Source organism: Natator depressus, chromosome 20, assembly GCF_965152275.1.
Source record: "Natator depressus isolate rNatDep1 chromosome 20, rNatDep2.hap1, whole genome shotgun sequence".
Classification (NCBI taxonomy): domain Eukaryota; kingdom Metazoa; phylum Chordata; order Testudines; family Cheloniidae; genus Natator; species Natator depressus.
The window spans coordinates 11447656-11461786 of NC_134253.1; the positions used below are offsets into that span (position 1 = coordinate 11447656).

Below are 14131 nucleotides of genomic sequence, written 5' to 3' on the forward strand. Positions count from 1 at the left end.
ACTACTCCATTTCTGTCTGGGCAAGGTGAGAACTGCCCTTCTGCTCCTGCTTCATCTTCGCCTGTAGGCTCATCAAACACACAATCTACAACTGTTGCCTTGACTTGGGAATAATGTTAGCTAAGTAGTGACCTTGGCGAAAATACAGGCTGTCCTATGCCCTAACTCTCTCTCCTGCCCATAAGACACAAGTAACCAGCATGTTAGGATGTTGGCTGTAATAGTGTTCTGGGTTATACCCTGTGTATTACTCAGGAATCTGCCCATTTCAGAGCTGTGCCAGAGAAACTGTACATTTTCCATTCAGTAACAATAAAGGAGTTCTTTAGTTTATGCTGATGCCGACTCTGGTAACATGTATTTAACATAGTTTGAACTTTTTACATTTGCAAACATACTGTAAGCACTTCTGAAAAGTTCTACTTACAACAGAACTTCTGAGACTGAGCTTTCCATTAATCCAAGGTCTGTTTTGTTGCCTTGAAATCTGCATAGTGTGAGAATTGTGTAGATTGTCTCTGGGGTCTGTACGTTTAGAATACTAAAGTTCTGGTTGGACTTTATGCTCACAGTTCTTGCCAGAAGTGGTACATGCTTGGCCTAGGGAAATGCTATGTAATATAACTTGGCTGCAGACTTTTGTGTGTACTCTCAGGTTTAGCTTTAAAATTGTAGACACTTTTTGGAAGCTGGGGGCAAGAGAAGAGTAAAGTCACAGTCAGTAATCCAGAGTGTGTTTTCCTGAAGTACATATTTTCATAGCTATGATTATGTAGCCCAGCTAATAAAGTCTCAGACTTACAAACAAGTAGGAGAAGAGACACCCATTCTTTGGAAATCTGAACATCTGGGGTGAAATCCTGGTCCCCGAGGAGTCAGTTGCAGTTTTGCTGCTGACTTCAGTGGTGGAGTTTTGCACGCTTATTTTGTCTCTGTTTTCCAGAGTGGGTTAACCGAAATAGTTTAAATAGTTGACAGATAAGAATATTGACTTACTCAATTCTATCTTCCTGAAAGACACATGCTCTACAACTGCCTTAAACCTCGATAACTCTGGCAAATCTATGGAGTAAAGAAAGGAAGTTTTGTTTTGATCTCCTCTCCTGGGTCCATTTTGGATAACGATGCCAGTGATTCGCTGGGGGAGGATAAAGGCAAAAAGTAACTTGTTCAGTGTTCCCTAAGGGGAGTGGGGGAGGATTGGACCAGGTTGTTTCTTTTTCACCCTGACAATGGTTTGTGTAAGGAAGCTTTGTACAGGAAATGGGGGTGGGGCAAAATTAATAACTTCCCAAATCTAAATTGAGACCGCAAAAGGGTCTGTAGGGGGCAGCTAACTCCTGGCCACATAACTGTCTAGAAAATACAGTGGGAGAATTCACCAAGATTAGTCCATAATAGAATCCAACTGATGCCATCAAGATCCCCATCCATAGGTAATAGTAGAGTTTGCTCGGGATTTTTACATCTACACTTAGCAGAGCATTTATGCTCTTCGCTCCATTTACTTGTATTTAAAGCGCCTGGGCAAGGGTGGAGCTGCTTTACAAATATCACTGTGGACTTCCACTCTTCACCCAGGATACCCCCTTCGTAGGAGCTCCTTCAGATGTGTGGCATGACTCTCCATCACATGTATAAAATGCCAGCTAGCAATTAGACTAGTGATTGTAGTTGTTTTTCCTTCTTTTTAATTTCCTCATTGCTTAGGGTTTGCTGGTTAAGATGCTGATCCAAAAGTAATGCAGATATTTCCCTCTAGGTGATCATGGTGCTCAGTTGGGCCTGCATGGTGGAGGGGGTGACGGAATGGGAGACGAAAACGCTACTGTGGAAGAAGGGGAGACTAGTCCAGACCCACAGCCACAAGGCCGAAGGATGCGGAGAGAAGCCTGCACCTGCCCATACTGCAAAGACAGCGAAGGACGGTAGGATTTGCTAACTGGGTACCTCAAACTGTAAGCGGGATTGTCAATATGATGGTAGGGAGTTTCAGAAACCCAGAGGGATGGAGACTGTAGGTCACTTAGCAGCCTTGGCCTTCAAGAACTAAAGTCAATCCAGGCCGCACCCTTAATAAAATAGGTTGACAGGTCGGATGATTGCAGTAGTGCTCTCTCCTGGGAGCCCTAGGCCAGGTCTGGTGAAGGGTGGGTAACAGTAATTTTGGGGCACATGCTGGGTGCCTCATTTTACACTGACATGGTCAGAACTGAGCAATCTTGGTCTCTCCGGTTCCCATCCTTGTAGGACTGGAATAGTGGAGTGAGGGGCTGATGATGTCAGACTGGGTTGGCATCAGCTCAGTTGCATGAGAGGAGGAGGGAAACTTGCACTAAATCTACTAACGTTCTGCTTTGGTTACAGCTAATGTGTTAGTCCCTGGGTGCTCCTGAAACTAAACTTACACATGAAAGCTGTTCAGAGTCTTTTGTTTTGTTTTTCCCCTTAAAACTTTGCCATGAGTAACTGAAAGATTTGTACTGTCTCTGGATTGAACATGCACTGCGTTTGTGGTCATCAGGCTATAAAGTGTTTGCTTCAGTGGCTTCCTCTTCCATCGCTAAAGTATTATCGGGTGCAGAAAAAGGGCTAAACCTTATGGCTGAAATGAGCATGTTCCTGTTGTGAGAAATTGAGGGCTGAGCCCTCTATATTCCTGTGGCCTGGGTTCTTCTGCCAGAGAACAGTGCTCCAGAATGGCAGGGTTTGTTTAAAAACGGGGAGAGACTGGTCAGAGTGAGGCGGAGTGGAGTCTAGGCTCCTAGTGTCTACTCTGTGCTTTGGTTCCTGCATTGGAGAAATGCAGCTAGCTCCCTGCTTCGCTGGTGAGGAGACCTTAGCACGTGTTAAAGCTTTGAGAGCGGTATCGCAGAAGGCGCTAAAGTAGGGCTGAAATAAAATACAGAGTCAGCGTAAACCCCACAAGGCCAGAAATGTGCATTGGAGACCGTAATTCCCTCCCTTTTGGCACCTCGTCATGCCTAGGTCTTTAGGGGGTATCTCCAAACAGTGGCAGGGCCATTGGTGTACATTAAGGACAGAATTTCAGTTGTCAGCTATGTGATGGGCCTGCCTGGCCAGTAGCGGTCGCTCAGAATGAACAGCAGCTTGAGCTCCCCTTTAAAACCTGTGAACGCAGCCATTCCCGTTCCCTCTGTCCCCTCCCTCCCACTGCCTCTTGCTCTTTTCCCATTGACTTGCTCTTCATGTCATACCCCGCGTGCCCCATTGCTGGGCCCGGCCCGCATGCCCCATTGCTTTCACAGTGGCTTTGTTACACTGGAGAATTTTTAGTTAAAAATGTACTGAAAAGGGGAGTGGGGAGAGACCCCATGGAACAAAAAGTTTCTTACGCACACAGTGAAAATAGGGACAGATTTGTTGAGGAGCCACCTGTCGGGCCGTGTCTTCTGACGACTCCTGAAGAGGCTCCTGGTTGCAACCTCTTCTGTTTTTTCACTGAGGATTTAAGTGACTCCTCTGTGGCCCCTCTGAAGCCCTCACACCCACCGTCTCCCCCCCCCCCCCCCCGACTTAGACTTTTTAAAACTAGCAATTTACCTGCTCGTAACAGTTCCCAGTCTGACTTTAATTGGGGAGTGTTTTCATGCACATGTGGTACAGGTTTGACTCTCCCAATAACACTTCACTCTTTATAAGAACCTGTCATCCAAAGGTGTGGATACAGTTACCAACCCAATAGTGCTCAGCACCTTTTATCTCTGGAGTACCTTGTAGTCACCAATCCCCAAGGACGCGGATGTCCTCTTCGTTTGACAGAGGGTTAGACTGAAGCATCGAGTGGGAGCTGACTTGCTGGTGGTCATTGAGCAGAGCCAAGACTAGAGAGCCCTGATTCCTCTAGCCAGGAGACCGTTCTGCCCACTTCCCTGTGTTTCTAATGTCAGCCCAGCATCTGAGCAGTAAGTAGGCATGTCTAGTCAGTGCTCTGATCAGTGACTGGTAACCTGGGGTTTCCATTGTGTGAGCTCAGCAGCCACGCCGGATGCCACGTTTAGGAAGCTGATGTTTCACCTCCCTGTTAGCGAGAGTGGAGAGGCTCTATAAATTAATGCCTTGATTGATCTGGATTCTTCCAGGGGTTCTGGGGATCCCGGTAAGAAGAAGCAGCACATCTGCCACATCCCTGGCTGCGGGAAGGTGTATGGCAAGACGTCCCACCTGCGGGCTCACCTCCGGTGGCATACCGGGGAGAGACCTTTCGTCTGCAGCTGGATGTTCTGCGGGAAGCGCTTCACGCGCAGTGACGAGCTGCAGCGGCATAAGCGCACGCACACAGGTAAGCCCGGGAACCTGCCCTGGCTGCAAAGGGAGCAAAGGCGCACTTAAAGCCGGGGCTGGGGGCGCCTTCGCTTTTTCTCTAGCCTTGTATGTGTGTTGCAAGGGTTTCCAAGATCCTTGTGATTGCCAGCGCTCTCCACTATGTGCTTGGTGTTCGCCCAGTGTTCATCATCTATTGCTTTGGGTTTCTGCAGAACAAGTATATTTACAGGTTCTGTCACCAGCTGTACAAAACCATGACTCTTCTGTTCGTTGGCAGCTGCATCAAGTGAATCCTCTGCAGTACTTTCAGCTGAGATGTTTTCCTCGCCTTAGGAGCCCCGAAACAAGGGACAGCTAGAACTGTTCAGAAAGCCGCCCGCAGGGGGAAGTAACATTCAGAGTAGGGGGAGATAAATGTGAGAGGGTCTGAGAGGCCATCATGGAGACAGAGCCAAAGAAATAACACATCTGAGCCCGATCTCACTCTTGAGAGCATCCACACTGAGCAGAGCCCTGTTGAAATCCGGGGGGGGCTCTTTGTGAGTGCATGATTCACAGTTCAGGGTTAGGGCCCACAATGTTATTGGGGAGAGGGTGTGTTTTACTCCACATAATAAGTTCAGTTTGGCAAGTGGGTGGATGAATTCTTCTTTGCTACATCCCACATAATTCTGAGACTTTGGTTCTAGTGCTGTAACTAAATGTGGCTTTTGACACCTGGTATGTTTTCATCACAAGTAAATCTGCTTTGGTCAGAAGTTGTACAGAGTGAAAGAGAAAACCGGTGAGAGGAGAATATGAAGACACTTGGATGTTAGCAGCTGGCAGAAGGCACTGACTGCAAGTCTTGTGAGAGCAGGGCTCCGCCCCTCAGAAATAAGCTATCTTTCACTGAAGGGCAGTTGAAAAGTGCTGCGCCCCCTCTCTCCCTTAATACCTGTCGAGGTTGCTCTGTGAGCTTCATCCAGGCAGTAGCCGAAAATTGCTTCTTATTCAGAGTTCAGTTTGTATGTTGAACCCTTGTTTGTTTGTTACAATGTGGCTCTTCCTGGTGGAAAGGTTTGGCTTCCCATAAGGACGTTAAGCAAGCGCATTGTTGCAATGGCTGAGCGGTTCTTCTCTCCCGTTGCTGTTTACAGGTGAGAAGAAATTTGCCTGCCCGGAGTGCCCAAAACGCTTCATGAGGAGCGACCACCTGTCCAAGCACATCAAGACTCACCAAAACAAGAAGGGAGGCACAGCCAACAATGTGGCCATGAACGTCTCTGCGGTCTCTATGGACACAGGGACTTCGGAGGGAAACAGTGGGCCAACCCCATCAGCCCTCATCGCAACCAACATGGTGGCCATGGAAGCCATTTGTCCCGAGGGCATCGCACGCCTTGCAAGCAGCGGCATCAACGTCATGCAAGTGGCAGATCTCCAGTCCATCAACATCAGCGGGAATGGATTTTGAGACTCTCTGAACCACAAGTCATGGACAGTGTCCAAATCTGGGGTTCAAGGTAGCATGGGTCTAAGAGCCGACTGGAGAGGGAGAAGATAAATATTTCGTTGCTAGTGTGCTGAGAGGGTAGGGTCAGTCACACCTTCTAGCACGAGAGCCCAGTTCCTCTCTGCCAGGAATGCTACTTGAAAACAAGGCCCGGCGATCGGCTCAGACCTCTGAGGCCCAGTGACTACATGGGGATGCCAGAGCTTTTTTTGACTCGACTTTCCCCTCTCCCCCATAACTTCTCCCCTATCTTTCCCTCAGTAGGTACCCCTGATGCCAACATGCCTTGGTAAATGTATATGATCATTGAAATACTTTTTAGCGCAAAAAAAAAAGATTCTATATTATTATTATATATATAAAAATATAAAACATGTTCATTTGAGCAAGGGAAAAAAATTGCTGCGACCAAAGTGTTTGGTCTATTTTGGATGCCTTATCTTTGAACAGATGACCCCGTGGGTAGTTAATGAGACAATACCCAAGCTGTTGTTCAGATGCTATATTACATTTTACATTGTAACCTTAAGAAAATTAGCCTTTTGTATGCTCTGCTTTTAGGTTTCTTTTTTTCCTTAATTTTTTTAATTATTTGGGTGAGGTTTTCTTCATATAAAACAGTCACCCTCTTCCTTCCCCGCCTTAATCCCTTCATCGCTTTATTTTAAATTGTATTTGCTGCAGAGATTCTCTTATCCAAGTTATTTTAACCCTTTCTGTTTCATTTGGAGCATAAGTGTACATGTAAAATTGATTGTAAAGGTTTTTGTGCGGGTTCACTCGAGCTATTTACCAGAAGAGGGTCCGGGACCCATAATGCAGTCTGAGTTTTTTGCGGGGGAGGGAAGGGGAGTCTTGGGCAAATTTATTTTTCTGCAGTCGGTCTTAAAAACAAAACGCCAATGTCAGTGCGTCCAGGGCTGGTGAGATGAAGACACCTCAAGTGTCGAGTGGCAAAAAACAATGAATTAGCTGCAAATGCAGTGGAGAAGAGACCACCGATAACACTGTGTCTATCCAGAGTATTGTGCCTAGTCTGATTAAAATGTAGCATGAGGGGATGCCTGTTTGCATCCCTAATCTGAGGGTTACTGCAGAGCAGCTGCTGATGCTAGTGCAGAGGGTGAGTAGAAATACACTGTTGGTCAGACTGGTAGGCTGCTGGTACATTTGTAAGTGGCAGGGAGTTTATGTGCCAGACATGGACATCAGGCATCGGGTGCTTAGTGGACATGTTACACGGCCCCGTGCTGGGGCTGTTTGTTAATGGGACGCAGGTCTCTTATTCAGATTAAATCATCACATCATCTTGCCGGATTTTTTTTCTTCCAACACTACATTGCTTTTCTGTCTCCAAGGCTTCCCCGTTCTGTCAGAGATTTCCAAACCAGTAATTGGAAACAAAGAAATTTCCTGGCCGTGTTTTTCAAGCCCATGGTGGGTCTGGAGGCTGGTAGTTCTGAATCGTTCTAGACTCCTCTGTCCAACTGACTCTTGGTCCCCCGCCCTTCCTGCTGCAGCCACAACAAAGTGAGTGTTCCCTAAGGCCCGTCCATTTCCCCTAGCCCTTCTGTGAAGCCCAGCTGAAACGGAGCGAGCTGTCCCTACAACAGCATAAAATTGCAGGAAGAGGACATCGTGCACTGTAGATTATGTGGGGGCTTCGGGATTTAGAATCCCTCCAGATGAGAATTCAGTCACCTTCATGTGTGTCACCCACCCTCCCTTGACCCACAAATCATCCTTGATAATGAAGCTGTGTATCATTCGTGAACTCATGCATTTCAGTGCTTGGTGACTTCTTTAGTAAATCCTTGGTTCAGAGACACCTGATGGAAAGACAAGGGCTTGAAGAATCCTCTAGGAATGGGGTGAATTTTATTTAATTAGGACCATAAGCAGTGTTCTGGTGTGTTTTCATATAAAAATAAATGCAGGAAACTGCCATATACTCCTGCAACCTGGTGTTTGATAGCTTATTAGTGCAGGCAGGTGGTGGTGGTTTTAATTTGTAAGCTGGATCTTCTGTTGAATCCCTTTGCTAGGGAAGGTAGAAACATTGGGGTTTGCATTAACCAGAATCAAGGCTGAGCTGCAATAGAGCCCTTGTCTGGAAGAGCAGGAGGCAAAGGTCTGTGTCTGATGTGTGGAAAGGTTTTTATATTTGGAACTCTGTTGGAAAATGCAGCAGCTTTGGAAGTTAAAAATTAAAATCCCTTCGTATGGGTTGCTGTTGATTATGTAACTATATATAATATCTATCAAACCATGTAAAACAAATCTGGTGTTGGGTGCAGAGGATAGTGTTAGGCCAGTGTTAATTGTTCCTCTCAAAAAGAGGAAGGAAAGAGGTAAGTAGGTGGGAGGGCAGGTATTACAGTGGAATCAGTGTCTCTCTTCACATTTTGGTCCCATGGTTCTTGCTGATTTTCAGCACACATGGAGGTGTTGGACTCTCTTCCATTCCCTTTTCATGCTTTTTGCTGGGAGGCTTCTAGGAAGTTTTTTATGCATGTGCATGGAATTGCAGGAAGGCAACCTGTTTGGTAGGGAGAAACCCCAAACAACGTTGGGGTGAAATAAAACTTTATATGAACCTGAATCACACCTGTAAATGGTGCTTACTTTCTCTCTAACTAAAAGCAAGTGTGATTCTGCTGTATATTTTATATACACCTTGCATATAAACACTTCTTTTCACCTGTTCTACCTAAGGAGAATACACTTGAAATGAGGCAAATGCCGTGTGCTTAGGGGCTTTATAAGAGAGTTCAGGAATGGTGGATGTTCTTAATTATTTCAATAGCTCTCCTAGACCAGTTGCTGAGAGCACAGAGGCAGTTTTGATAAGAAAGCCACTCATTGGCACCGACACTGAGAGGTGGTTTTTGCTGAGTCTAGTACAGCAGGTTTCTTCTTTATTCTAGTGTTGCTTGGAAAGTGAGGGAGATGATGCATCAAGGCTTTTGGGTCAGGAATAGCAAATGAGACCATGGTGTTCCAATCAAACAGAAGCTAACAGTGTGCCTCTCGGAAGATTATTGCTTGGACACTGTGCAGTTCTGGGATCTAAGCATCCTTCCTGCGTCAAACCAGCTGAGTTCTAGAGAACTGAATTCTTGGTGAGGTGGGAAAACAGATGTGTTAGTCAGACTAGTATCATGGGATAGCAGTAACAGATCATTCTAAAACGACCAGGGGCTTCTGTGCTGCTAGCTTACAATACCACAGACGGGCAACTTCTCTCTGAATTCCCTTTTCTCTTCCACGAGAGCCAAATTCTTTCCCCTCGTCATGGGATGTGATGCAACCCAGAACACCAGGAGCGGGTATTTCTAATCAAGCTGCCATTAAGACACACAGGCTGACCATGGTTGCCAAGGTAGCTGGGCTCTGAAGAGCCGATCACTCAGAAATAACTTTTTTTTTAGTGTAATGCAAACCTCAGCACTAATCCCCAGTTGTCTTGTTTGCTTTAAAATCCTGTTGTTGTTTTTTTAACTCTGTATGAAAATTCCCTGCAACTGGGGGATATTACAGGTTCCTTTCTCAGATCTGAGTTAAATTTTTGGCAAGGTCTGTCTGTCAGCCAGTTCCCTCATCTTCATTCTGGGTGTGGCTCGCTCACTTAGGTTTGGAGAGAGATTTCTTACACAGCGGGATGTGAGAGTTTTGTACCTTTACCAATTCATGACTGCTTGGTGACCTTCCCTCACCAGACTCTGTGTCTGTGTTGTCAGATCATCAGCATGCTTTGTCAGTTTCAAACAGCAGTACCTCCCCCTTTGCACCTGCAAAATGCCTCCTTGTCTTCAAAGCAGAAATCGGTGCATGCTGGCAGGAGGCAAAGTCCTGCCAAACTGTGAAGTGTGAACACATTTTTACCTTTTAAAAAAAAAAAAAATACAGGGAGGGAGGAATCTTAGCTATCACTGTAAATTCCTCTGGCTGATTTCTTTCTTCTCTCTATCTCTATTTTTGGACTTGTATATTTTTATATAGGAAACTTTAAACATTTGTATTTTTTTAACAATCTGTGAAGCACTATGAATTCCAGTTGTGTCAAATGTCAATATCTTCCGCATCTTGTGAATACTGGAAGCTACGGATGGTTAGTAGAAAGCAGTGTTTAAAAAAAAAAAAAAAAAAACACACATTTCAGTAACTGCCTCATTAGGCTATTCGGGTGCCCATTGCTAGAACAGCTACCTGAGAACATTGCCAATTCCTCCTTGTCACTTGCATTCTTTAATGTATTGAGGTCCAAGGTAGATTTAGAGAAGTTCTGGAAACTACCCAGGTTACATCACTTGGTGACCACATTGTCAGTAGTTATCCAGTATGTCAAATGCAGCAGAATGCTGGGGGAGCCCGTGTCTCCACTGAGAACATAATGTACTTTCATCTTCCGTCCACATAGCTGTCCACTAATCCAGGATTGTCACTTAAGAAGCCTAGTATAACCTGAGAAGGGTTTGAAAGGATCCCTAATTGTAATCTCCTTATCCTTGTGGGGCTGTGTAACCTAACTAGAAGGGAAACTGGTGGTCAGCCTGGACGGTATTGTCTTGTTTCTAAAGCTCCGTCTTTGAGGAATATTCTTTGGACTGAGGTTTCTACAGGTTTCACTGTGACATTGTTGAACAGGTCCCAGCAATGGAAAGTTCACCACAGAGGAATGGTGCTTTTTTTCCCCCCATTAGGGAACCAGAATTAATCTGTAGTTTCCTGTGGAAACAAATGGCCCTGCATGTGTCTCCGCTCCTCAGTGATTTAAAATCTTAAAAATCAGACCCGTTACACTCAGGGCTGTGAAAGATTGTGAGCCCTGAGTGCTGTAGATAGGTCATCCTAACTCCTGGTGTAGATGGGGCGAAGTCAATGGGATCTTCTATTGACCTGGCTACTGCCTCTGAGAGGTGAATTAGCTCCATTGACAGGAGGAGTTTTCCTGTCTACATAGGAAGCATGGACACTTCGGCACAGCTTGTAGACATGGTTATACCGTGTGTCAGATCCAAGAGCAGCAGCACCAACGTAGGCGTCAGGACAAATTTTTACAGATTGGAGATGGAAAACAAGCAGAACACCATGGGTATGGACTGTGCCTTGAACCTATGTGAAGTGGCTGGTCCTAGCTGCAAGGGCAATGCAGTTCTTGCCCAAATCCAGGCAAACTGTAGGATAGATGTTTGCTAAAGGCTAATTCCCAATGTCTCGTCCCCACCCCGGTCCTGTTAACGTACATGATGGACCAGCTAATACAAAGAACATAAAGTATCTGAGAACCTCGGTACAACCCCATAGCCTCTCTGGCCCAGATCCACAAAGGTTTTTGGCTTCTAACTTTCATTGATTTCAGTGGAAGTTACAACCCTAAATACCTTTGTGGATCTGGGCCTTTGTGTCTTAGATAAGCCCAGCTTTTTGGGGGCAGTGGGAAGAAGAGGTGGCAGAGGGAGAATGTACTCTTGGACTGCTGCAGCTCCTGGGGATCTGAACAGCCTCTCCATTTGCAAAAGAAAATTTCGCCTTGGGGTTTAGAAATGAGATTTCTCCGTCCCTGCTGACCAGCCACAGCTCTCACAGACTTCACCGGGAGCCTCATTGCCATTGCTCAGCTCACTTTGGCATGCATTAGCCTCTCTGGTCTCATTAGACAGTCGCTTGTTAATACCCATCACCCTCCTCTGCTCATTCAGCTTGCCCTGTTTACCCAACCGAAGTTGAGGGCCTGTAGCTGGCTCGCAGCAGACTATATCCCGTGCTGTGCCAAGTTCCATGTGCCATACTGGGCCTGGTATCCTTGCTTTGTAGCCTACGGTAACAAGTTTGGGTTGGTTTATGGTGGTTTGGGCCGCAATGCTGATGGCCTGTTGCAAACTCAGTGGGGGAAATCTTGACCCGTTTACAACCAAGGCAAAGCTCCCGTTGACGTCAGTGGGGCTAGGTGTCACCCCTGTGTCTGTTGCTTCCGTTAAATGAATTGCACTGTTCACCCAAGCACATGACTGGCTGCTTCTGTGTCAGGCTCTCAGGTGCGACGGGGAGCACCTGTATAAATTTGAGATCTGCAGTTCCCTGTGGAATTAACTGTGCCTTTTTATACAGGGGTTCCAAGTGGCCAAACCGTTTGCAGGCAGGATTGTACTGGGCTGTTTTTACCAATTTTTTTTTTTTTTTACCCCACGATGGTTCAAAATGATCTCTTCCCGCTTTAATCTACCCAGCCCTGTTTTTCCTCAAACTTGATTAGCAATTCACTTCCCCCACCCCGCCTGCTGGGGAAATAACACGTGTCCACTACTCTATGCATTACAGTGGGGTTGTGTGCATGGGGCATGGCTAGTTCAAGCCAATGCCTGTTGCTTTTGTGAGCTAACGTGCGCCAATTCCCCCCCCCCCCCCCCGAGGGTTAGTGAAACCATTTCACCAGCACTTCCTGTAGCTCCCTGGTCCCTCCTCCGACCGCCTCCCCCATCATTCCAAAGAGGAGCCTCAATTCGATTCACCTTTTGGGTGCTGAGAGCACACGCTTCGCGCAACCTGTAACACTGGCAATAATTCTTTCGCTGTGTAAAGACTGTTTTATCCTGTAATAATGTCTTTGTGCTTTTTTTTAATCCAATTGCCAATGTAATGATGTCAGAAACACATTTTAAAAGTGCTTTTTTTTTTTTTTTTTTTTTTTTTTTTTGTACAAAGATTAGATTAAAATGTAGTTTGGCTCCTTTGTAAACCGATTACAACTTTTTTTTTTTTTAAGGTAAATAAACAAGTGTCTACGGACGGCATGGTGACGTTTGTGCTTTAAAGAGTAAAGAATATTTCCGTGCCCGTCGGCATTCACCTTGAGCTCAAGCGCCTTTCCCCAATCCCTGTAGCCTTGCTTCTTGGTGACTGCAGTTTGTAAATGTATTTTTGTTCCTACAGCCCTGTCGCAAATGAGAAAGCAAGTGTTGCTGGATGGCCATAGGCTATCTTTCCGTGGACTTCATCGGGCTGTGGATCAGGCCCTGTTGGAATCTGGTGGAGAGAATCTTTATCACAGATGAAGAGACAAACCCAACTCGTGTCCATCTGTCTTGAATTTTATTGTTCATAAGAACTGCCATGCTAGGTCAGACCGGTGGGCCATCTAGCCCAGTATTCAGTCTTCCAATAGTGGCCGGTACTAGAGCTTCAGGGGGAGAGTACAGAACAGGGCAATTTTGGAGTGATCCACCCCCGTCTTCCAGTGCTGTTTTCTGGCAGTCAAGAGGTTTAGCATCACCCTGAGCATGAAGTTCCAGTCCCTGACTATCTTGGCTGATAGATCCAACAATGGCTATCTTCCATGAACTTACCTAGTTCTTTTCTGAACCCTGTTATACTTTTGGCCATCACAATATCCCATGGCAATGAGTTCCACAGGTTAATTAAGTGTGGAGTGAAAAAGTACTTCCTCTTGTTTTTGTATAAAACCTGCTACCTATTAATTGCATTGGGTGACCCCTGATTTTTGTGTTGTGGGGAAGGGTAAATAACACTCCATTCATGATTTTATAGACCTCTATCGTATCACTCCTTGGTCGTCTCTTCTCTAAGCTGAACAGCTCTGATCTTTTGTCTCTCATACAGAAGCCATTCCATACCCTTGATGGTCTTTGTTTCCCTTCTCTGAACCTTTTCCAGTTCCACTATATTCTTTGGTGAGATGCGCGACCAGAACCAGACACAGTATTCATGCGGTTATTTGTAGTGCTCATACTGCCTACTGGAGATTTCCTTGGAGGTTTTATCCCAGAGACTGCAGAGTGGGCCTGCTATCTGTTAAAGCACTTGGCAGAGAGGAATCTATACAGATAGTGACTTGCCCATCAGGCCAGTGGCAGAGCTGGGAATCGACCCAGGTCTCCTGAGTCCCAGTCTAAGCTGCCCCCTCTCCCTCCAATGTACTAATGTTTTGACCCTCTGTAATGTCTCTTGGCCATGGGATACAATGTCCCAAAGCACCTAAGTCACTTAGGGTATGTCTAGACAGGGATAAAGAAGCCATAGCTGGCTCAGGCTCACAGGGCTTGGATTCAGGGGGTTGAAAAATTACAGTGTAAGACATCCAGCCTCGAGCCACAGCTTTGGGACCCTTTGAGGGGGGAGAGTCCCAGAGCTCTGGCTCGAGCCCGAATGCCTACACAGCAATTTTTAGCCTTGCAGCCACAGCCCCCGTGAGCCTGAGGCAGCTGACCCGGGCCAGCCATGGCTGAGTTGTGGGGCTTTTATCCCTAGGTAGGTGTACCCTTAAGTTCTTTTGAATATTTCATGCCGTGATCTCCAAGCTCATTGATTGTGATCTCTTTTACAAACATT

The 14131-nt window shown here is 46.0% G+C and overlaps 1 protein-coding gene across 1 annotated transcript in view; it reads left to right on the forward strand.

Moving 5' to 3' along the window:
- Window positions 1-9936, forward strand: part of SP1 (Sp1 transcription factor) — a 32211-nt gene extending 22275 nt beyond the window's left edge. The window contains exons 4-6 of the mRNA XM_074934790.1: window positions 1763-1928; window positions 4104-4303; window positions 5427-9936. Coding sequence (XP_074790891.1) covers window positions 1763-1928; window positions 4104-4303; window positions 5427-5743 — 683 coding nt within the window. The 3' untranslated portion in view covers window positions 5744-9936. The remainder of the gene's footprint in view (window positions 1-1762; window positions 1929-4103; window positions 4304-5426) is intronic.
- Window positions 9937-14131: the final 4195 nt, after the last annotated feature.